General features: G+C 43.1%; 2 protein-coding genes across 3 annotated transcripts; one reads left to right on the top strand and one right to left on the bottom strand.

Moving 5' to 3' along the window:
* Positions 1-63: 63 nt before the first annotated feature.
* Positions 64-10,527, bottom strand: LOC115588278 (uncharacterized). Of its 2 annotated transcripts, XM_030428762.1 has the most exons (11): positions 10,299-10,527; positions 8,484-8,723; positions 8,266-8,383; positions 6,560-6,712; positions 6,201-6,395; positions 5,135-5,208; positions 4,767-4,964; positions 4,285-4,422; positions 4,093-4,182; positions 3,533-3,676; positions 64-2,893 (listed from the first exon to the last, which is right to left on the bottom strand). In XM_030428762.1, the coding sequence occupies exons 2-11, from the start codon at positions 8,721-8,723 to the stop codon at positions 2,765-2,767; spliced, it is 1,479 nt and encodes a 492-aa protein (XP_030284622.1). In that variant the 5' UTR covers positions 10,299-10,527; the 3' UTR covers positions 64-2,764. The 2 variants fall into 2 exon arrangements, with proteins under 2 accessions (XP_030284622.1, XP_030284623.1); XM_030428763.1 differs by lacking the exons at positions 6,201-6,395; positions 6,560-6,712 and having other exon boundaries at positions 10,299-10,526.
* Positions 10,528-11,096: 569 nt separating this feature from the next.
* On the top strand, positions 11,097-15,893 carry c9h3orf38 (chromosome 9 C3orf38 homolog). Its single transcript, XM_030427448.1, has 4 exons — positions 11,097-11,285; positions 11,604-11,779; positions 14,676-14,920; positions 15,057-15,893. The coding sequence occupies exons 1-4, from the start codon at positions 11,150-11,152 to the stop codon at positions 15,418-15,420; spliced, it is 921 nt and encodes a 306-aa protein (XP_030283308.1). The 5' UTR covers positions 11,097-11,149; the 3' UTR covers positions 15,421-15,893.
* The last annotated feature ends 6,169 nt before the right edge of the window (positions 15,894-22,062 follow it).

The following is a 22,062-nucleotide window of genomic DNA, read 5'->3' as shown; positions in this document are numbered from 1 at the left end:
CCCTTCTGCTTCAAAACAGATGTTGCACACAATGAAATAATACAGTAATAATGACACCAGACAGACTCATAATATATTTTATTTTGTAAGTTTAGCATTGCATATTTGCTATTCATAAACATATTGCTTCATTGTTAACCCCAGGACAGAGGAAAATAGAACGATTATATTAGAATTGCTTGTTACAAAAGTTTTTGCATCACATTTTCCTGATACATGAGGTAATTTTGGAAAAAAGACAGGGATCATAAATACAGCAAATAAAACCCTTTTGTTCGGTTCCCCTTCGCCCACAGAGTCTTTCCCCTTTTTATTTTGTACTCTCAATCACTCAATGGAGTTAAGTGTAGTAAAGCCAAAGGTGCGCTTGTCACTGAAGGCATGTGACTGCAGTCTATTGTTAAGAATGGGTTAATGCACATTTTAGCTGACAGTTTGATGATGGCTGGCTTCACAAAACTTGGGTATTAGGCTGTAAATGACACTTCATATTTTTTAATTGGGGGATAAGGTCCAACTGTTACTTACGGCTGAGCTGACTGGGAAGAAATAAAGCAGTGACAGAGAGGCAGTCCTGCCACAGGCCGGCGTTCAAAACTGGAGCTTTCCAGTATCACATGCTGCAAATTGCATTCCAGTTTTAACACATGCTAAATTTATCCATATGCTTTGGTGCGGCTTATAGCTTAAAGACAAAGAAAACTGACAGGTATAGAGATGTGCATGACACAATGTCTTCAGAGTATGGACTGTGCAGAATGAGCACATGAAATAGCGAAGACTACACAACATGCAGCATTACGGTGCATTGATTGCATCAAACAGCGCAATGTTTCCAGTCACATTTTCCTTTGACCTGAGATAAGAAAAATCCTTAAAAAGTGCAAACAGAAAGACAAATAGATTTTCTAAGCCAAACAATCCTTTAAAATCATATACAGTAATTATGTTAAATAGCAATCACACTGGGAAATGTACCATGTTAAAAATTAAGTGGTCTTATAAAGTTTTAAGGCCAGTAAAAAAAAAAAAAAATGGAAAACCAGTTGAGATGAATTTCAATGTAGGAAAAAAAGGATGCTTTGCAGTTTTGTAGGCAGAAAAACAACACACCAAAACCTGCTAACTAATCAAACTGCTACATTTTACTGTATTGATGACTACTGATTTTTAGTGATCTAAAAAATATTTTAAAAGACAGAATTGTTTTCAGTTCCTGCAGACACCCTGGGAAACACAACCAGATAAACATTATTCTCACACGGCACACATATGAACATGTTCCTTTGTGAAAAAAGTACAAATATGTCCCGACAGCATTCAAAGTTGGCAATAAACATGCAAAGTGTTAAGAGTGCACCCCGGATGGGTGTAGTTTCGATAAATATCTCAATAATTTCACAATATCATTTAAGTTTTTACTAAATATCTGTGCTAAAAAAACACAGCAGTAGCACTTTACGATTTATTATGGAAGACCTGGATCAAGAGGAGGGGTGAAGAGAGGTTCAAATGAAAAACAGGGAGCGACAAAATACCACAAGCAAAGTCTGAGCACTGCATCTTCCCGTTACAGTGTTTTCTTAAATACAGAGACCGAATCATACAAAAGGTTTCTTTCCACAAAGACGGACCTTAGCAGATCACTGCCCCTGCACCACACTACAGTTCCAAGCCAACCTCTGCCGATCCGTTGGGATGATAAGTTACAGTGGCAGCACCTGACCAGAGTTTGTTCGTCCAATGAAAAAGCGCTTGCGATGTTTAGAAAAAGGAAACTTCTTTACAAAAGTCTAACATCTGTTTTTATTTTTTTACTATTTAGTGTCCATTCGGCGTAGGATGACCCGCTAATGTCCCAGTTCCATTAAGTGTTAAAACTGCGATGGCCATTACTTTTTTCCCTGCAGAAAAACGTTAACTTGTTTACATCTGCGAGCTAAAAGTAGCCCTGAAATGATGAAGCAGCTTTGTGGAGGAATCAGCGGAATCTGATAAACATGAATGAGTTTGTTACTTCAAAGGGGGGTTCTGATATGGCTTGTCAAGGCAGTGTGTCTGGATCAGCCAAGTTATCATCTCCATCTGCTCTCATCAGGTGCTCCACATAAATAGCTCGACGAGTGCTGTATTGGAAAGAAACGATAGTGATCATCTGTGACTCCTGAGTTGCTGCCGCTGGGTTTAAAAACAATCACTGGTGGAAGCCATGTTGATAATTCATCTTTATCATACCGTGTGTTTTCAGTTGACTCGATGATTTATGCTGTCATAGTTGGGAAATGTATATCCGTTTTCAGGCTTTTGACATTTTACACGAGACATTAAATCAATAAATGCTCACCGAGCATAACACGCTCCTATAAATCATGCTGCTGCAGCTTCTGGGTGCAATTTGATGTCTTAAATGGTCTCTGTTCTTATCACTTCAAATAAAAACAAACTTAAATGTACAACTCGTATTGAAGTACATGACTTCCAAACATAGAGTGTAGGAGCTGATGATAAGACCTCAGTGCTATGATAAGCCAATGATTTTATGATACAGTGCAAACGCGCCCCCCCTTCCCCCTCACCACTTGGACTTAGTTTGTTTTGCATAAAAACATTTGCATGTTTGAGGACCAGTGGGCTGCATTTGGCAAGCACGTCGCCGCCAACCGTCTGGTTTATAAGTGAATGCAGCTCAGTAGAAAAGTGGGCAGACGCGAGGAGACTTGTGAGAGCGAATAGCTGGACGTGTCGCGTGTTTGTGTGCGCTTGCTCAGTGTTTGCTGTTGGTGCTCCAGTCGTAAGGGAGGAAGCTGACTTTGGTCTTCCCAGCGGAGAGGACTCCCTGCAGGCTGGTTTTCTTAGGAGACTCGCCCATGTGCTCCACCACCCAGTTCAGCAGCTACAGGGGAGACAGACGCGGTGGAAGAGAGAACACACAGTGAAGTTCGTGGTTGGGTTCCAGGTTATTAGGGTGATATCCGTTTTTTTTTATATTGCCATCTGTTTTCATCAGTATATAACCATGGATTTTGAGCGATGTACAGATGCCAACGATTGACGTGTCTTTCAAGGGACTCTATCTTCTTTCTGCCAACTACACCCGTATCACCGCATAGAAGGAAGCATGCATCTGCTCAAGAACAAGAGGCTTGTGCTTGCGATGTAATCACCAATGTTGTCCTCCTCCTGAGCTGTACATAACTAGCGTGGTTAGCCAAGCTAGCTAGCCTCTCATCCAGGAGTAGATGCATGCTCACAACAAGGTTTTTAGATTATCTCGAGTAACCGGGATGAAGGGAAATACATTTTTTGGGCGCTTTGAGCACCACAAGCCGAGTGACATCTAGTTCTATTATATCCAAGAGAAGGAAAACATCTCTATGGTGATATCACCAAAACTCAGCAACTCTCCCTAAACAGTCTTGATGGTTAAATAGATAAATGTATGCCATGAACTGTCCCTTAAACAAATTAACGCTGTACTTGCCGATTCATCATTTCCATTCATAAACATAATGCAGTTGGGAGTCAAGCCTACCTTCTCATCAGTGCCTCCAAAGTCAGCTTTGTACCACTTGAATATCTGACTGAGTCGCACTTCTCTTTTCCCAGAATCCACCACACAGGCGTCGTCGTTCTCCAGGAAGGCCTCGGCCGCTGTGCGGAGCTGGCCGTCGATGTCCTGAGAGATTAGAAATTGATTTAAGACCATTCAGGCAGCTGGTTTTGACCGGATACATCATGCAGTTAATGTAGACATCGATCAATACGTTCCCATTACTAATTAATTCATCTGTAATTACTTTTTTGTCGTCACATTGACCACTAGCTCTGTAAAGATAAACTAAATAATCAATTCCACTCTTGTTACAACTAAATGTAGTTCCTTTTGTTTGTATGTTTGCTCATTTGAAATTAATCATTCCCCACATTTACCACAGGGAAATGTGGTTTGTCACTAAAAGCAGCTAATGCATTTACCACCTACCCACATAAACCCTCACTACATGATGTTATATTCAAATATAGAATAAATAATATATAAGGTCTGTCCAGAAAACCAGACAAATTTAGGTAAATATGTTTGAATCTACTTACCTGTGGGGTGTACGTTTTAATGGGTGGGCAGCCCTTTGCACCACAGTTCAAGGCAAAGTGAATGAGGGGCTCAGCATCAGGAAGGGCCACCTAGTGGACAACATGGGGAACAACAAAAACATTACATTATTTCATATTCAGCTGTAAATTGGTAAAATGTTCACTTGCGACTTGACAGGATAGAATGTATACTTGTAGTCGTGGGTCGGTTTTGGAGAAAGGCTTCAGAAGCTGCGCGACACCTTTTCTGTTCCCTCTCAGAACACCGTTCTCAATGTCCTGTAGTGTGAACACTTCTCCTCCAATCAGGTAGCTCACATAGTTGAAGAACTACAAAATGGGACAAAGAAACATTATTAAAAGGTTCCATTCCTGCTCAAGTAAATGTGAACTAAATTTAGATTTATATTTACATGTAAAATATTGTATGCTACAATTAGTGTAATTTGGAAAAAAATGCCCATCTTCAACTTCAATGAGGAAATTTTAGTTGAGCCTTAAATGTTTAAATGCTTTACATACTTTTTGCTGCACAAGTATTTCCACAAACCTTTTCTAATAATGCACAACAGCTTCACAAAAACTTAACAGGAAATGCTTTCGATAGGCTCATGAGGGATATAAGGCTTTGAGGCATCACTGTAGCGTTTGTAAGTGCAGCTGCGGGGTCATACTCTGTATCTTTGCCACATGTTGGTTGGGGCCCCCAGGCGTAGGTTCCCATGGATGACCAAAGCATTGTAGATGTTAATGAAGAAGGCCAGCTTCTCCTCCCGACTCAGCGAAAGCAGCTCCACCCTCTGCAGCTGGATGGCGAGCTCAGAGTAACGCTCAAAGGCGGGGTCCGCTGACATGCTTTTGTAGTCCACAAACTGTGGGAGCAAAAGCAAACACACGGAGTTCATCAGAGTTTCAATGACTGGTCTGTCAAATCGCTTGAAGTCAGTTCTCAAGCAAAAACGTCTTCCAGCAGAGTTTTGTTCTTTGGTTAAGCCATACTAATGTACTATGAGGTCAAGTTAAAGACAGTCGAGGACGTTACCTTGCCATCAGCAGAGAGATGCTCCGAGAACAATTTCAGAATCATCTCCCGCAAAAGCAAAGAGAGCTCAGCAGCTGAGAAAGAGAGAGAGAGAAAAAGACGGTTAAAGTTTGACACAGTCACATTTTCTGGTGAGCAGGACCAAGCCAGTATAGAAATGGTAAGAGCAACTGCATTAGTGTTGTCCCAGAATCATGACAATTATTACAACACAGGTAATGGCTGTCTTTTCCGATGGAAAACAAATAATGAACAAATTGTTTCAAGATCAGGCCAACCTGTGAGAAAAGAGCAATGTGGATAGATTCAAGAGAAAAACATCCAGTGCATATTAAAGCTTACACAAGCAGTGATTATCAACAGGATTAGCCTGTTAGTTAGCCTCTAGAGGTGTGCCACAACCAGTTATAAATGCAACAAGACAGAACCAGGCAAGTATGCCCAACCACCACCACAGAACACAAAACTTTTTGAGAAGTAGTATCTGTCAAAAGAGGACACCAAAACCACAGAGAAGCACAACATGGTTTTGAAATAGGGCTTCAATGATATATGTTTTCTTTTCAGTTTCTATCAGAACTTTCAGGGCTCATCAAGGAACTGATATCTAACACTGTAATTTTTGATGAGAAAAAAATCAAGATGAACTTATTGTCTTCATCTGGAGTGCTCAACTATATCTCCTCGGCCTTTGTCTGCCGATGAAGACCATGATTTGCTGCTGAAAGCTCTTATATAATGGTAGAAAGTGGACCTTGAGTTATGTTTTCAAAATACTAAAAGGTATTTCCTGGTCATGAATAAACTTGAATTCCCTTCCTGCACTGTAGCCATAATACAGGAGAGGGAAGTCACTCATTGAATTACGTCAGTTTGTTTTTGAGATATATCATTAACCCTTACTTCAGTTCTTATCACCACAAAAACCTCACCGACACAGACCCAAGCGAAACCAAAAGAATCACATAACAAGCCAGCAGCAAAGAGAGGACAGCGGTTAGAAGAGCAGCGTGAGACCGCCAGTCAGCGGGAAACTGCCCCAAAGCCTAGTCCGGCCCTGACCTACCCTGGATAGGACTGCAGGCTGCGGTCTGTCCTGCGTTGAGGGCTGAATGAGGGTCATCCTCCAGCAGCCTGTACAGTGTGTCCATGGCGTTTTTCCCTTCTCCAAAACTGCCATCCTGCTGCCCACAGCCACGCACAGTCACCATGTACTTCTTCTGCAACAATGCTTGGCCAGTTTTACAGGCCTCAGCCCTGGCTGGCACACACACGGCCACAGTCAAAGGGTGACAAGTCTGGATGTGACTGCACTTTATATGAATCAGGGCACTCAGAGGTAGTGTCGCTCTAATAATGTAAAAAATCGAACTGACACATGAACACCGGGAGCCTGTTTTACTGCAGGTGTACAGCCTTACTTACCCATGCCCTTCTCCTTCTGCAGCCAGTCAACCAGTTGTTCACCTGAGAAGCTCTTTTTGTACACTGTCAGTCCCCTCCTATGACTGCCAATCACACTGGCATGTTTGAGGTCCTGTACCAGGTCCGCATACTCATCTCTCTCACACATAAACTCTGTGAGGGCCAAGCCACACATGGACAAACACAAAAATACACATGTTCACATCCGCATGAAGGACACATTATGTGAAACTAAGAAATCCAGCATGTGTGCAAAAAACGTCTCAGGTCGTAGCTCGACGTTGGCTTACAGTTTTCAGAAAGAATAAACCAAATGAGAAAAACATCAGAAATAGGTTTTCCAAGGCGCTATGGCCCAGCAGGTATGATGGAGATAACCAGACTGCACACAAAAAGTGACTAATTCAAGAGGTTTTATAACTGAAAAGTACATTTTCATTTGAATGAGAGATGTCTAAGAGAATAGAATATTATACATCTACTTCCATGCAAAGGTCAGACAAAACAACATTAAATCCGAGCGGGTCATTTATATGATATTGTTCATAGCCTAACAACTCTTTACACATTTACACTGGGCTATACAGTGGCCCATAAACACCTCCCAGCAGCCGAAGCTGGCCAGTACTGCTGGAACAACGGCCAATGTAGGATCATAAAAGTCATAGTCAAGAGTCGAGGGGGAGAGGACGAGTGGAATGACAGCTTTAACATAAGCCTCTTTCCAGTGGTGAAGAGGGCACTCAAAGTCTGTACTCAAGTACAACTACATTTACATGAAAAGATTACTAAAATACAAGTAAAACCATTCTGAGTAACTAAGTTGATTACATAGTGTAATACATACTTAAGGTAAATTACACAATTAAAAAAATACTTTAAAAAATGACTTAATTACAGTAATTTGAGTACTTGTAATAATATACTTTGACCCCGGCCCCTCTCACACATGCACTGCGTTTTTCCAGACATTACCATCAGTTGGTCTGAACATTAAACATACAAAGTCTGTGTAGTGTCTAGTTGAGCCCATGTGTCAATAGAGCAAGCTTGTTGCTAACTACCTTTTTTGTTGTTGTTGTTGTTGTTGTTGCTTACTAACTAATGATGTTACCATTTCTACATCAAAGCTAGCACTGACCTAAAACATTTCTCCACAAAAGACCCCTCTGAATTCAATTTGTTTACACTGTGGGGAGCTTAATAATCACCTATAATGAGGTACTGTGAGACGGCTGGGTTCATTCAGAGTATTAAGTATCCTGTATCATCAACTGTCAGGAGATGAGCGAGCACGTACACACACACACACACCTGCTGCAGTTACTCACACACACACACCACCATGCCCGCACTGTATAAGCCAGCACTACAGCTCATCACAGTCAATACCTCACATTACGGGAACTTCCCCTCAGTTTGGTCCATTTCACCATCTGACAACTAATTTCTGAGCAGACCAAACCAATCTCAAACGTATTCTTCAACAGTAAGCAGGTAATCCAACCAGATGACAAAAGAAACTGTACAATAACAGCTAACCACACCATGAACTGTGTCTTAAGAGAGGTTTAAGGCATTAAGGACTGTGGGATAAAGTCTTTCTACAACACATTTTCTTCTGCAATACAACTGTCTGTTTCTACATGTGAAGGCAACAAAATGATCTGTAAAAATAAATATTACACTTTTTGTCAGACCCTCACCTCCATCTGTGTCCACAGCCATGTCCTCTGATTGGTTCTCCTCCGGTAGAGGTGGAGCGTCTGCTGGAAGTGGCTCTTCCTTGACCAGAGTCACCAACCTCTGAAGCTCCTCAGGAGCCTGAGGAAGTGAAACAGATCATCACGTACAGACAGTTTAAAAATAATTTGAATAATGATATTTTGACACTATCCAAAATGTCTTTTTTCCAACTTCTCACCAACTTCTGTAGGTCATCATTGCCTCCAACATGAATGTTGTTGAAGAAGATCTGAGGGACTGAGCTGCGTCCCGTCAGCTCCTTCACCCTGGCTCTTAGCTCGGGATGCCTCCCCACATCCACGTCACATACTGGTACTCCCAGACGCCCCAGGGTGGCCTTGGCCTGCACACAGTGTGGGCAGCCCTGGATGGAGTACACCGTTACCCGGCCCAGAGGATTGCTCTCAAACTCCCCCATCTGCAGCGATGATAGAAAGATAACAAGACAAAGAAGAAAAGAAAAACTGGCTGAGCTCCAATCTTTTCCAGTAAAGCTGTTTCACATGCAACACATTTACACAAAACAAACCCCTACTAGTCTTCCTCATTCTGCTATTGGCTACAGCTGGTGCTTTACCCAACATATCTTAATTATGTTAGGTCCCTATTCAGCATGAAGCATAGTGGATACACTGTTTGGCATGATTGCCCTCTTCTGGGTTAGAGTGTGTAAGTCCTGAACTTTCACACATGTAAGTACATGTAAGTTTATGTGCATACAAATGAGATTTATTTTGTGTATACAAACGTGAAATACTTCTCTTTTCCTACATGTAAAGGGAAGATTCCAAAGTTTAGAAAATCAGAGTTTTTCAGATTTAGTTTAATTCCTCATCTGGCCAGTTCCGGCACATGCTTATGATTAAATACCCTGCACTACCAGGAAGAGGAACAGTTTTTTCTCTCCCACACACAATGGTGATACCTGCCTGATTGAGATCAACTGGTTGCAGCTCGCTTAAGGGTTGTTTGCTTGGTTCATTTGAGCTTGTGTGCTACTGAAGTAATTAAGCTGCTGTACTTAAGTTTCTGTACTTTCAGTGATACCTAAAAATGATGTTCTCCTGGTCGAGGGATTTGAACCAGCAAGCTCGCATTCCGTTATAACCTCCAGAAAAGTGATTATAAGGAGTTAAGAAACTCTTTATGCCAGACAGTGATAGGTGCAATATCCTCCCACCGCATTTCTTAACATTGTCTGTGTTGAAAGCCGACCAGTTTGATGTGAAATGCCACCAACATGTTGTGTATCAGTTTAACCAGTAACACGGTTCCTCCATCATTCTGACACATTTTTAGGCCAGCAGTCAGTCAATATTGGTTTAGACTGATCAAGAACTGTTTGTAATGTGCCTCATGTTGATTTCAGCTTGTAATAAAAAAAAAGGAAAGGTCGAAGTCCAAGGTGTCGTCCTGATTTCTGAACAGTTTTTTCCTTCTTTATTGGAGATACCAGCAGTTATTCCGAGTACAAATGGAATACGGAAGTTAGACTTTGAAATGCGCATACAAATATTTCCTAGGCAGTGATTTCATAGCAAATTCTTGTAATTCAAGATTCTATTTGCGCTGTTTTCTACATGCGATTCTACTACACACTCCTCTGTAAAGTGACTGTTTGTTAATAACATAAATAACTTCTTCCGAATTCAATGACGAATCGTATAATGGTTGTCACTGTTTTGGAAAAAAGTCCTTGGTTTAATGTTGGGGGTGTACACTGCTACCAACAAGCAAGGTGATATTAAATTCCCCAAGTTTCTAATGGAGTTCGGAATGGGGCACGTATATGTGTTTCTATTAACCCTAATGTTACAGCAATATAACCGATACAACTGCCAACACATATTAAATCACTGACACGCTCTTTTTAGCGACATGTGTGTTACATTACTTGACGCTGGACATAGCTTTAAACGAACAACCTTGCTGGCTATATTATGGACTGGGCTAATACGCTAATGTGGATATATTAGCAAATGATGTACGTTACCTTTCCGCGACTCCCTTGCTTGATTCGGGGGTATAATTTTGAAACACACAGCTGATCCCCTTAGTCCTGTTAATTAAAACATATTCGTTAATACATAACGTCACGTGTAACGCCAGCACAGAGGTCCCGCAGGTAAATCACCCTGCTGCACTGACAGTACATCATCACTGCGCAGGCTAGCCCATATTAGCCTCCTTTAGTTAACCTAGCTATCTTGTCTAATGATGCTTTCAAGTGCTCCACGTAAACTGCGGTCTTACTGCGATTGACTAAAAAGGCCAATGAGCCATCACATTTAACCGGATTGCGACAACGCCAGAGGTGTCCTCCGCTGTCAACCCTCCGTTAATGAATTGCGATGACTCCCTGTTGGTTTAAAAGATGTCAGCAGAGTATTGCGGCCTCGTCCATACAATAATAATTTGTTGTTGACACAAATACATAAGATTTTTTTCTTATTCTAATATAAGATAACCGATGACTATCTAACATCGTCATTGCTCCAAACATTGGCGATGAAACCATGGAACGTTACAGGAAATAAATCAATGGACAAATGTGTTGTTGCTATTTCATTTTGAAAACCAATTATACTTTTTTTTTTGTGGAGGCTCAATAGCTGAAGGAAAAAATACCCCAAGCATTAACTTATAATAATCTCTTTAAGTGAGCAGAAAAGGGAACAATATCTACGTAGTGTGGGGTTTTCTTTCGGGCTTTGAGACATGTGTTAATTCCTATAGCCCTGAAAGCAGCAGGATGTTGCTCTGTAGCAACCGTGGAACGCGAAACGCGGAACGTTTCCCAGCTGACACTTGTTCCGGTACGAACAATTTCCGAGTCGGACACGAATGGCGAACATGTCGGGGCTGTCAAAAACAGAGCGCGCTGGATGTACAAACTTGCTGAAATTATTGTCAAAAGCTGACTTATTGTCGCTTTGCGACACGGTGACGAATAAGATGATAGTTGTGGAAAATGCTACAGGTATGCTTCAAAATCTGTGCTAGATGGCAGAAAGGAAGCTAGCTAGGATACCATAAACTGTTAGTTACATTCAATCTTCTCAAATGTCGGCAGGCAAAAGTTAATGTCAAACACATAAATTCCGTATGACATAAATTCAAAGTGTGTTTGGTTGGAGTGGCGATTAAAATCTGTTGGTGTAAATACTTACCGTCAGCTAGCTTGCTTTCGTCCTGCACTTCAAAAAGCAGGACTTCTGATACCATCTTATTTCTTCCTAAAGGATATAAAGATCAGATGACAAATTGTCTAACAAATTCTGTTCATCTGTTCATCTAGAGGCTACGGAAACTATTCTCTCCTTCAGTAAAAATGCCGAGGAGCTCCTGAGAAGAAAGAAGGTTAGTCGGGAAGTCATATTCAAGTACCTGGTTAAAGAGGGTGTGGCGATGTCGCCGAACAGCGAAAAACATCAGATGGTGAGAAGGACCCTGGAGCTTTGGTCGTCTGGGAAGGTGAGGAACGGAGCTCAGATTAACAATCTCTAATATGTTGTCATGTCTGAATCTAGGAATGAAACGATAAGGCAAAGTGGAATAGATGCGCAGTGACACAAGAGACAAGGGAATTACACGAATTTACATGAAATACAGTACAGGCTACCACAACGTGAAGGCTGTTGAAGATAATAAGCAAACCACATTTCCTTAAATCAGCATAGGTGGCAATATATTTGCCACTAGCATTACTAGCAGATTGGACAACCAGGATGCCACCCAGGTCACACTAGCTGAGAAACTGTTGGCTCAGTTGCTCCACCAGTTCTTCATCAGGGTGTTGGAAAGATGGTTTTATAGAATTGTTATGATAGGTAGGTAATATTTGTGTGATTTTAAGATTATAAATCCTACTGACTCACTTGAAGCTGCCTCATGAACCATTTCAGGTACATTCAATAGTGCGTGCTTTAGAACACATAGATATAGTTGCTGAACATACATTTTTGTCTTAAACTTTGAGAAATTTAAGGTGTATTTAAGACTGTTTTTCTTGAAATATGTTGGCCAGATGTTTGTACTTACCTTAATTGAAGGGCCCAGCCAGCTACTGTTACTCTACCTATCGAGACCTTCCAGTGTTTCCCACACATTCATTTATCTGTGGCGGTCCGCCACATTGTCAACATTGGCCGCCACATATTGATGTTCTATTTTAAGAGCTGCACATCCCGTTCTCACTTACTCAACACAGGACCCGTCAGTTAATGGCATGATGATATACACTCTGATACAGAGAATGGCGGTGTGGCTTTTAGACCGCCGGTAAAACCAACGAAGCAGAGGAGGACTATTTAGCTCAGTGGTTCTCAACCGAGTAGGCTACAGGATGTATGGAAAAAAAAAAATCTTAAAAAAATACAAAATCAAGAAAAATTCCCCCCATGTCGAAGTGCAAGTGGTTGGACTATTATAACACACAAACAAATCATCCTTCTGGCGACTTTTTTTTGTCAAAAGCGACTACCGACAGAAGTCTGTGCTTACTGTGCTCAACGAGCAGCGGATACTGCCCTGAGTCCCTCCCCGGTCCAAAAGCACTCACAGGCGGTCAGTCTCTCAGTAGCCTCACGTAGCGGTCCAGCCTGCAGTCGGAGCAGAGAGGAGACACGCACCACTCCGCGTCCAGGCTGCAAATGAATCGCGGATGCGCATGGCCGCTGCCATTTCCCGCCCTGGTGTACAGAGCGGGGTGTAAATGTACCAGTTATTACCAAATAATAGCCGGGTTTCAATTAACCACAGGGTCTTTAAACGCCGGGTGCAGATGAATATTTTGATAAATAACCGCTGGTTCCAAATAAATGCCATTTTTTTTTGTAAATCAAGGAAGAAGACGTGGCCACTGACACTGCACGTTTTTCTTCTCCGCCTTTTTCACATATTGTGCTTGCTTTCTGTCAGTCAGTATCACATTGATGATCGCTGTGGTGCAGCAAAACAATAAAAAGTACGACTTGAAATTCAATCTTTCTGTCGTAAAATATGCAGAGGAAAACTCGGGAGAAGCAGCCGTTAGATGTTTCTCTGTCGACCCCAAGAGAGTGAGAGATGGGCGAAAAAATCAAACTGAGCTTCAGCGTCTGTCCGAGGAGGACAGCAGCAGGGCCAGGCTGCCTGCTGGAGGGAGGCTAGTGATGAGCCTGAGATAAACATGCAGGGATGAGTTATCTGCAAACGGGCACGCCAAGAGAGAGTGTCCCGCAAAATGATCAGGGCGAAACAAATGTACGCCACCATGAGTGATAGCAGAGATGAGTAGTTTGCAGCGAGTGCTGTTTGGCGAAATTGTTGTCTCCGCAACAACAACTTCACTTGCAGAAGGATGCCAGAGAATTCACAGAGAAGCTGGCAAAGTTTGTGACATTTTTAACGCCTGGTCTGTTAAGTGATTGAAACAAATAAACGCCCCGGCCATTATTTGGTATTTTACGGTATGATAACTCTCCCGGCCGGGGAGAGAGAGATGCATCACAGTGCTCAGCTGCAGACACAGCGGAGAGGTGACGAGACGCGACTCATCATGACTGACAGGCATCAAGGCCACTCAGCGTTACCTTACCGACCCGCCCCCAGCTATTTCATTCACCAAAACAGGGCCTGTGGCAATTCTGGACAGCTGTTTTTTTTTCCTTTTTTTTTGTTCTTCTTCCTTCATGGGCCCCTGACGGCGTCTGGGGAGGAGGGGTGGCCCCAACTGCAATGAACCAGCTTTGGGGGGGCCCAGCTGGCAAAAGTTTGAGAACCCCTGATTTAGCCAGTTGTTCTAGTGGACAAGCCGTGTAATTACATCATGATGCACCGGGGACACAAGTTAACAAATTACTCGTTTTGCTGTCAGAATTTGGTCAAATTGGTCAAATAAAAATTGAAGGGTCTAGAAGAGCCACCCGACTAGATTGTATCCCCACTCAAGTTAGCTCGGCGCTAAACCGGAAGTTGGCAGATTCGGTCGGCGGAAGTCTCGAGTGCGCATGCTCGGTGGCACCCGGTGGACAGCCACCACCACAATTAAAGTCTGATTCTGTGGGTAACATTGGCTACTGCAAGGAGGAGCTAACTCTTTCATTTGTTTAACCATCATAAAATCCTGGTTGGATGGAAGCGTTGTCTCCTCAATAAGATATTTTAGTTGTAAGCCTCAGGACTTTTTTGTATTGCTTTCAATAAAGTGATTGTTCAACCCCCTCATCAGTTCAGATGTAATGAGGTTAGGTCACAGTTGTGTGCCAGACAGGGTGCACCCTTCAAACAAAATGTAATTAGTGGTTAACAGCTTGTGTTCCTGTAATGTGTCAATCTAAAAGTACTGCAGGCACAACTACCAATACCAATGATGTGTCATTCCTTTCAGGCCGTGGTTGGCGAAAGCCGTCAAGCAGAGACAAATGAGATCAGACAGAGACCGTCCACAGTGATGGCGTCTGTTTCTACCGACATGAAAGATGAGGTGGGATTCGACCCACAGGTTCTCGGCCAGCAGTTCTGTCAGTGGTTCTTCCAACTCATTAACAGTCAGAACCCCTCGCTGGCCCAGCAGCCACAGGACTGGGGACCACAACACTTCTGGCCAGATGTGAAGCTACGCCTCCTCTCCAGGTAAGGATGCCATTAAGAGTAGGATAAGTGAAAATAAACATACTGTTGCTGCGTGGTTTGTTGCTCCACAGTGTTTATAGCAGTCATGTATTTTGGCCAGGGCATGATTACAAATTGATGCGTCTTTCTTTCTCAGAACTGGCAGCGAGCAGATGGAGGAGTTCCTGGGTGCCGAGCTGGTTAACTTGCGTCTCCTAGCTCTGACCAGGGAAGAGCGACTGCTCCTGAGCCCTAACCTGGAGCCTCATGGCCTCAAGGTCCTGGCCTCCCCCCATGGCCTGGTGCTGGTGGCTGTGGCTGGGACTATCCACAGAGACACAGCCTGTCTGGGCATCTTCGAGCAAGTATTCGGCCTCATCCGCTCCCCGCTGGAGAACAACAGCTGGAAGATCAAGTTTGTGAACCTGAAGATCAGAGGGCAGGATGCTCTGGGTGGGACAGAGGTGGCAGCGCCCGCCTTGACTTACAACTCTGCTGAATTGCAGCTTCTCTGCAGTTGATGGCACTCTATATTTTACCTTTTTTTACCCAGTGAAGGCTGGACTGAGTACGCTTTCTCTCATCTTGACTTGTCCAAACATTTACCCAGGCTTTTGTTCTCGGACATTCGATCTAGCAACTTTACTGACACAAACCACACGTCATTTGTCTAACATAAGCACATGACAAAACAAAAATGTTCCTGTATTTTCTTCTGCTTTCCAGAAAATGGAAGGGTGTGCTGCGTCTGGCTGGGGAAATGTTGAGCTTCAAATATACTGTACCTTGATGCAGAGCATGTTTTTCTTTTGCACTCTGTGCCTTGTATAAGATGCACCTTTATAAATACAGATGTGGATGTGCTCTTGTAAATATGTATCATATTAAATATAAAGATTATATTGACACTTGTGCTCTACTATTACAAGTAGAGGAAATATTGTCTGCTTTCATATGACCATACAGAGTCAATTAAAGTTGATTTTGAATCTAAGATCGCTGTGCTTTCATGGGATGAATAAAGGTCAGCCCATAATGTTTAGACATGGAGCTGATTAGTAGGTTGTGAAACAACACAGGGAGGTGTAATCATGCAAAGGTCTGTGTTGGATATATTCAGATGTCTAATATTTAAGCAAGAGTTCCTGGTTTTAAAAGTGGTTAGCCTTCATCTTTTGCCCTTTGATGAGGCAGAGCACCACGTCCTAAACCCAAACCTGGAGCCCAATGGCCTGTAACGGACAGCTGTGTCAAAATATATGAAATGTGATCTGCCCTTTCTGTACTGCAGCATTTGTTCTTTCTGTCTTAACAGATTGTTAGAAGGAAGTCATAACAATGACTGTATTGCAGTGCATTGCATTTTACTGACTCACTTGTGTTGTGTCCCGCCCGTTATTGCTGGTGAAACATTGCGACGTGGATTTACAGTGCTTTATCGTGCTCATGGTTTACATTTTGATAGGTACAAACCTGTAGGGATAATGAAAGCCTAGTTGTGAAGTTTGTATGTTTTCTACAGGCTCTATTTGTCCTGGAGGCAGAGTGGGATTCGCAACAAGGTGCACATGATGGATCTTTAAATGACCTTACCTGTTCATCCGGAATCCGTGTGCAACGTTAGGTGACACTGTACTGAAAAGCTTTAGAAAATGTATATCTACACGTACGCCTCATTCAGCAAAGTCCTGTCAACAGATCCCTTTTTTCTCACAAAGTCCAAACTCTTCTCCTAGTTGTCCAATGTGGTGTTTCGATGCAAAGTGCGATCTGTTTGTCAGATTTTTATGGTCATAATGTATTTGCAGAATCCATTTGATCATAATTGTGCATTGATGGAGTCTAAATAAGTTTATTAACTCAAGTGCTGCACTTACGTACAAATTTGAGTTGCTTTTATTACCATTTCCATTACTTACCATTTTCTGTTGCTTTATACTTTGACTCCACTACATTTTGGAGGCCAGTAATGTATTTTTTCACTCACTGCATTGATTTGATAACTTGATTTACATGCTTCTTTGCAATTTGCACATCTTTAGAAATATGTATTTTATGTCTTTGTGTGTAATTTCTTGCGACTTCTGCCCCATTAATGCCACCAGAGGGCAAGCATGTGTACAATGTGTACATACCATAGCCTGGCAGCTCTATTGATAACTCCCAAAATGCATAGAAGACATCGCTTTCAAGGCCAGATTTGATATTTTTGGACGGAGGCGGAAAGCATTCGATATCCATACTTTTGACCATCTCCGTGGCCTTTGGACAGGTTTAATTAAAGGTGCAGTTTCAGGATGACAGCCGCCCACACCACACTGGAAATGATTCCCCCGGGTGGTCGGGCATCTGATATAAAAATAAACATATTCGCAAGCTGTGGTCAGGAAGGAAAACCTCCATCACGCTTGACATTTTATATTTTTACAAGCCAAAATGGCACAAGACGTTTAGGTTTTTGGTGCAGTCCTTGTGGTAACAGCTAAAAATGGTTCCGCCTCATCAGCTCCGGATCAGGATGATGAGGTTGAGAATCAGCGTGCCCCTTCGTAATTAACATAAAATCTCAGTGTGCTTTAACACTGGAGGCTTTAACAGGCTCAATCAGCTTTGAAAGTACAAGATTTATCCCCACAGCAGTACTAACTGGTATTTTTAGCCACATTTTTGCTGCAAAATACAGCTTTTTCCCCCCAATATGCTATTATATGCCCCATTAATTGGAGAAAATTGATGTACAGTGCTTTTCACAAGCTCCAAATTGACTCCTTATTTATAAAGTGGACCTGGTTTTCCATTGATTCCACTCCGTCGTCCCGGCCCGGGGCATACAGGGCCTGGTGGGGCACAGATTATGCTAGTATGACTCTGTGGCTTTGGTGGGAAATGTTACATGTGGGAAATTATTCTTGGCAGCCGTTTTCAAAGGCCCCTGGAATCGTTAATATCTGTGACTGTACGGGTCGGAGCTGCGTGGCCCTTTGTGCTTTACTGGGCCATAGTTGTGGTGAGGAGGGAAACCACTGCAGCCATTGATCTCAGCCTGTTCACCTCTCAGAAAGAATAATAACAAGCTGCTCGCCTTCTGTCTTTATGGCACTTGGCCTCGCTGCGTTTTAATAAGCGGTTTGGCCACGGGCGCAGCTCTGACGCACGGGTTCAAAAATACCGCTGCAGTGGCGTCTGGTGAGGGTTTTGACTCGGAGAGGCTTTTTTTTTCCCCCTTTTCTTTTTCGTTCCCCTCTTCTAATAGGAAAGTGTGTTTCTCATAAAGAAACATGCTAAAACTTAAATCCATGGCTCTTTGAAATAGCTTATGGGTGGTGAACCGTGGAGACTGCCACTTTAATTGTCAATCCATCGCCCCCCCCACACACACTTTTTTTGCTTTGATTGTGACCGATTGGATGTTGGCGTTTGCTCATAGAAAACAGCCTCATTAGCTATCAAAGATTATTTTATTAAACGCTTCATGCTACAGCCATTTTTCACTCTCCCGACAATCTGATGGCTTTACAGATCCATTAATGCCAGAGTGTATTTTGCAAGCAGTAATTGTTAAAGCGGGTCCTGGGGGGCTCCTTTCCTGGGGAGTTCAAGAACTCCTTGATTAAGGTGATGTCCTTAAACACTCTTTAACAATATGTTTTTGGATTGACACGTTTAACCTAAAACTAATATGTTGATCTTGTCTGTCAGTGATGAGTCAATGTGACTTGACCTCACGACTAAAGGAGGCCAGAAGAGGGCAGACAAGCTACACCAGAGAGAGGAAAGAGTCTGATCCCTGGCCAAAAAAAATCCTTTTAACACTATTACGTGAGGAAACTCATCAATTCCCTAAGAGCAATATGAGTGAGCTGATGTTACCAGGCAATTTCTATCCGGCCACAGCCACGAGGAAAAACTGTAAATTTTTTGAGTTTGAATTGTCCTCCATTAAAGTAATGGGCTTCTAAAAGAGAGACACGTTAAACTGTTGCCTTTCATAGGCACAAGAGCGCGTATTTCACAAGTTATTGAAGTGTCAGTAATTTATCGGTACCAGTGAAGGTGTCAGAGGCGGCTTTAACACAATACTCCTCCGCAGCAGGCACTCTCTGGACAATAAAGAGCAGGATTTATGAAACGGTAAGAGAATCAATCAATAGGCAATGATATTTCTCCTGCTGACAAAACATGTTAGAGGAGAATTCAATCAAAGTTTGACGGAGTTGCTTTGTCATTTTGTTGGACTTGCCCTCCAACCCAGCAGTGTTTCATAAAGCGGCGGCGCTGCAACTGCACAGAAACAACCACATAACTGGAGGAGGAGGGAATGAGGTCAGCAGTGTTTGGCACCGGTGTTAAAGCCACATTCCGCAATTCTCCGACCTTATACTCTATCTTTTGTTTGGGGACGGTGACGTCTTCTAAGTTTTTGTTTGGTTGGGGATGACACTTTAATTGTATGGCTTCTACGCACTTTAAAGGTGCAGTACGTAATTTTGGGTAAGAAGAGAATGCTCTTCGGTGACTGATTTATTTATTGGTTAAAAAAGAGTAAACAAACTCTCTTTGTTTTCACCACTGAATAAACAAACTGACCTTAAAGGACAAAACAATTTTAGACTGTTTTACTTTGTTTACACGTGGCGGACCCTGCCACCTTTCTAGCTTCAAACAGGGTTCTGGAGATCTTATTCTCCTCTGAGAACAGCTTGTTTATTCACTTATGGGAAACAATAAGTATTTCTGAGTTTGATTTCTCTTCTCCAAAACTAACATTTTTAAGCTGATCTAAGAAACCGATATTGAAATGTTTCGTGTCTACACATCACATTACATCACAACATACTGCCCGGTCACCTCATGCCACAAAGCCGTGGTAACTTCCTGGAGAGGTTTACTTGGACTGGAGACGTAAGCAAAGTAATAACATTTACATTTTAAGGACATTACACGAGGAAGGGAATGAGTTCAGGAACATTGTGGCGTCCGTACAATCAGGTTTGGCCATCGTGTTCGTGCGACCTCCCATGACCTTTAGGCTATTTTGTTTGGAGTCCTTTTTTTTGTAATTTTCTGTGCGCATCCCACATTGCGTGAGCTGACATCATAGTTCCGTTCCGACGCAGATTGGTTTGGACTGACGAGGCAGTCGCCGCAGCTCATATCAGCCCCCCTTTCTCCTGGCCTGCCGGTGTATCCTTACGCATGCATCATTATCTCGCGTAAACAGTGGAAATGCGAGACCGCCGGGGGAACCGACGCCATTCAGGGGAACAAAGAGCGGGCTGAGTGAAAAGATCCTGGGCGGGTGACGCTCTCGTTTAGCGTCAATTAGAGAAAACAACAAGCAGAGCCGTTTTCTGAGAGCAGCTGGGACCGACGTGTTTATTTATACTGAAGTATGCTTGAAGGAATGCATGCAGCCAAGGATGTTTCAATCAGAAAAACATGCAGGGAACTCAGGGGTAACCAAAAAATACCCCCTCACATTGAGATGTACTTGAGTTGCACACAATGCCCTCTCTCTCTCTCTCTTTATCTCTTTATGTTCCTCTGTCTCTCTCCGTCTCTCACACATAGTAGCTCCACTGTGCAGCTTCGCACCGAGTCCCTTTCGTATGCAGCGCAGGGGCCCCGCTGAGGGCCTTCCCTTGGCTCTCGAACTAAACAGAGAAGATGGTGTTATCAGAACGCTGCCAGGAGGTTGTCAGCTCGTATTGGGCCGGGCTGACCGAGTGGCCGGTTGGCGGATGTGTGTCGATGCCAGGCTCCCAGCGCCTTCCCCTCCGCGGACATCTGCTGCGTGTATGGAAAAGCTGCGGAGTTTGTCTGTGGTTGCATCTTAATCCTCCATCTCTTCGGCTCCAGCCATGCCTGGCCGAGCAAACCGGCAGCTCTGCTCGCCTTGCTTGTATTAATTGCCCTTGCCTGGCTCGCTGTTTGCTTCTGATTACACTCATTAATTTCAATTCCCCAGGAAGCCGCCACCACCATAGCTGCTTTCAGACAGGCACACACACACATACACAAATGCTTAGACTCATTCCCACATGCATGCATGGGCAGGCATGAATGCATATTTGGATGGACGCAGCTTTCCTTTATGGTGTGAAATAGTCAACATTCTCTGAATTGATGTCTTTGTCTCGTTTGGCAGAACCCACATTCTACTGCAATAATAGTTCAAAATAAGGCGGTGCAGCCATTGAATAACTACATTTGGGCAGGTAGGAAAGTGTTATTTAGCATCTTTCCAATTACTAAAACTATTTTGGCAAGTTATCGTGCAGGGGAGTCAATTTGCACATATGTTGACAATCATTAGTCTCACGCAGCCAGTTTCCTGTGATCATATGCACAGATGCAAACACTCCCACTGTGTCATCGGTGGCTGGCCATTTGTATGTCATTAGCAGCTGCGAGCTGTGGTCTCTCCCTGTAAGACGGTGGACAAGAAGAAAGTTGCTCTGATCCGCTGGTCATAAGTCAGTGTCCTCATCCCAGCAGGTGGACCACATCTGCTTAAGTCCCAACATCTGGGCCTGGCAGGCAGGGTGGCCCTCGTAATTATGGCCGTGCTGCAGACGTTGCTTATAATTGCTCGGAAAAATCAATGTCAGACCGTATTATTGCCTTTGACTCATTAAATTTTTAAGCTCGTACGCAAATGCTTTCCTTAAGCGCGAATGTAGCAAAATCAGCTAAAGCGCAGCAGCTTAGTGTCAGGACTGGTGAGAGAAAATCAGATTTTTTCAAACCTGTCCTTAACGAACAAACATGGAGTTATCTGTCAGTGTTTATCTCTAATACGACAAACATATCAGGGTAACACAGATCCAGAATGCGAGGCTGTGGGCAGGTGTGTGTCCGCAGGGAGCATTATCCACTGTACTTGTGGTTTTTGTGTCCTTAAAATTTAAGAGTAAGGCTGCTACTTCTCCTCAGCAGCCACTAAGCCGACCTGAGGGGCAGTAAAACCCTGCCATAATACCAAGCTGTGTGGCCTTTTGCCTTCTGTCACCCCATCACCTCAGAACCTGGGATTTTCGGGGAAAAGCGGGGCTTCTGGACTGACTCATCAGACAGCTGTACCGTAAGGGCCCTCGTGGGGGCTTGCCCAGAGGGTCACCGCCCTGGGCTGTGATTTGACGGCCAGGCACAAATAAAAACCC

Source organism: Sparus aurata, chromosome 9 (genome assembly GCF_900880675.1).
Source record: "Sparus aurata chromosome 9, fSpaAur1.1, whole genome shotgun sequence".
In the NCBI taxonomy this organism is placed as follows: Eukaryota; Metazoa; Chordata; class Actinopteri; order Spariformes; family Sparidae; genus Sparus; species Sparus aurata.
The sequence above is the reverse complement of the archived record's forward strand: the minus strand, read 5'-3'. Positions and strand labels throughout refer to the sequence as shown.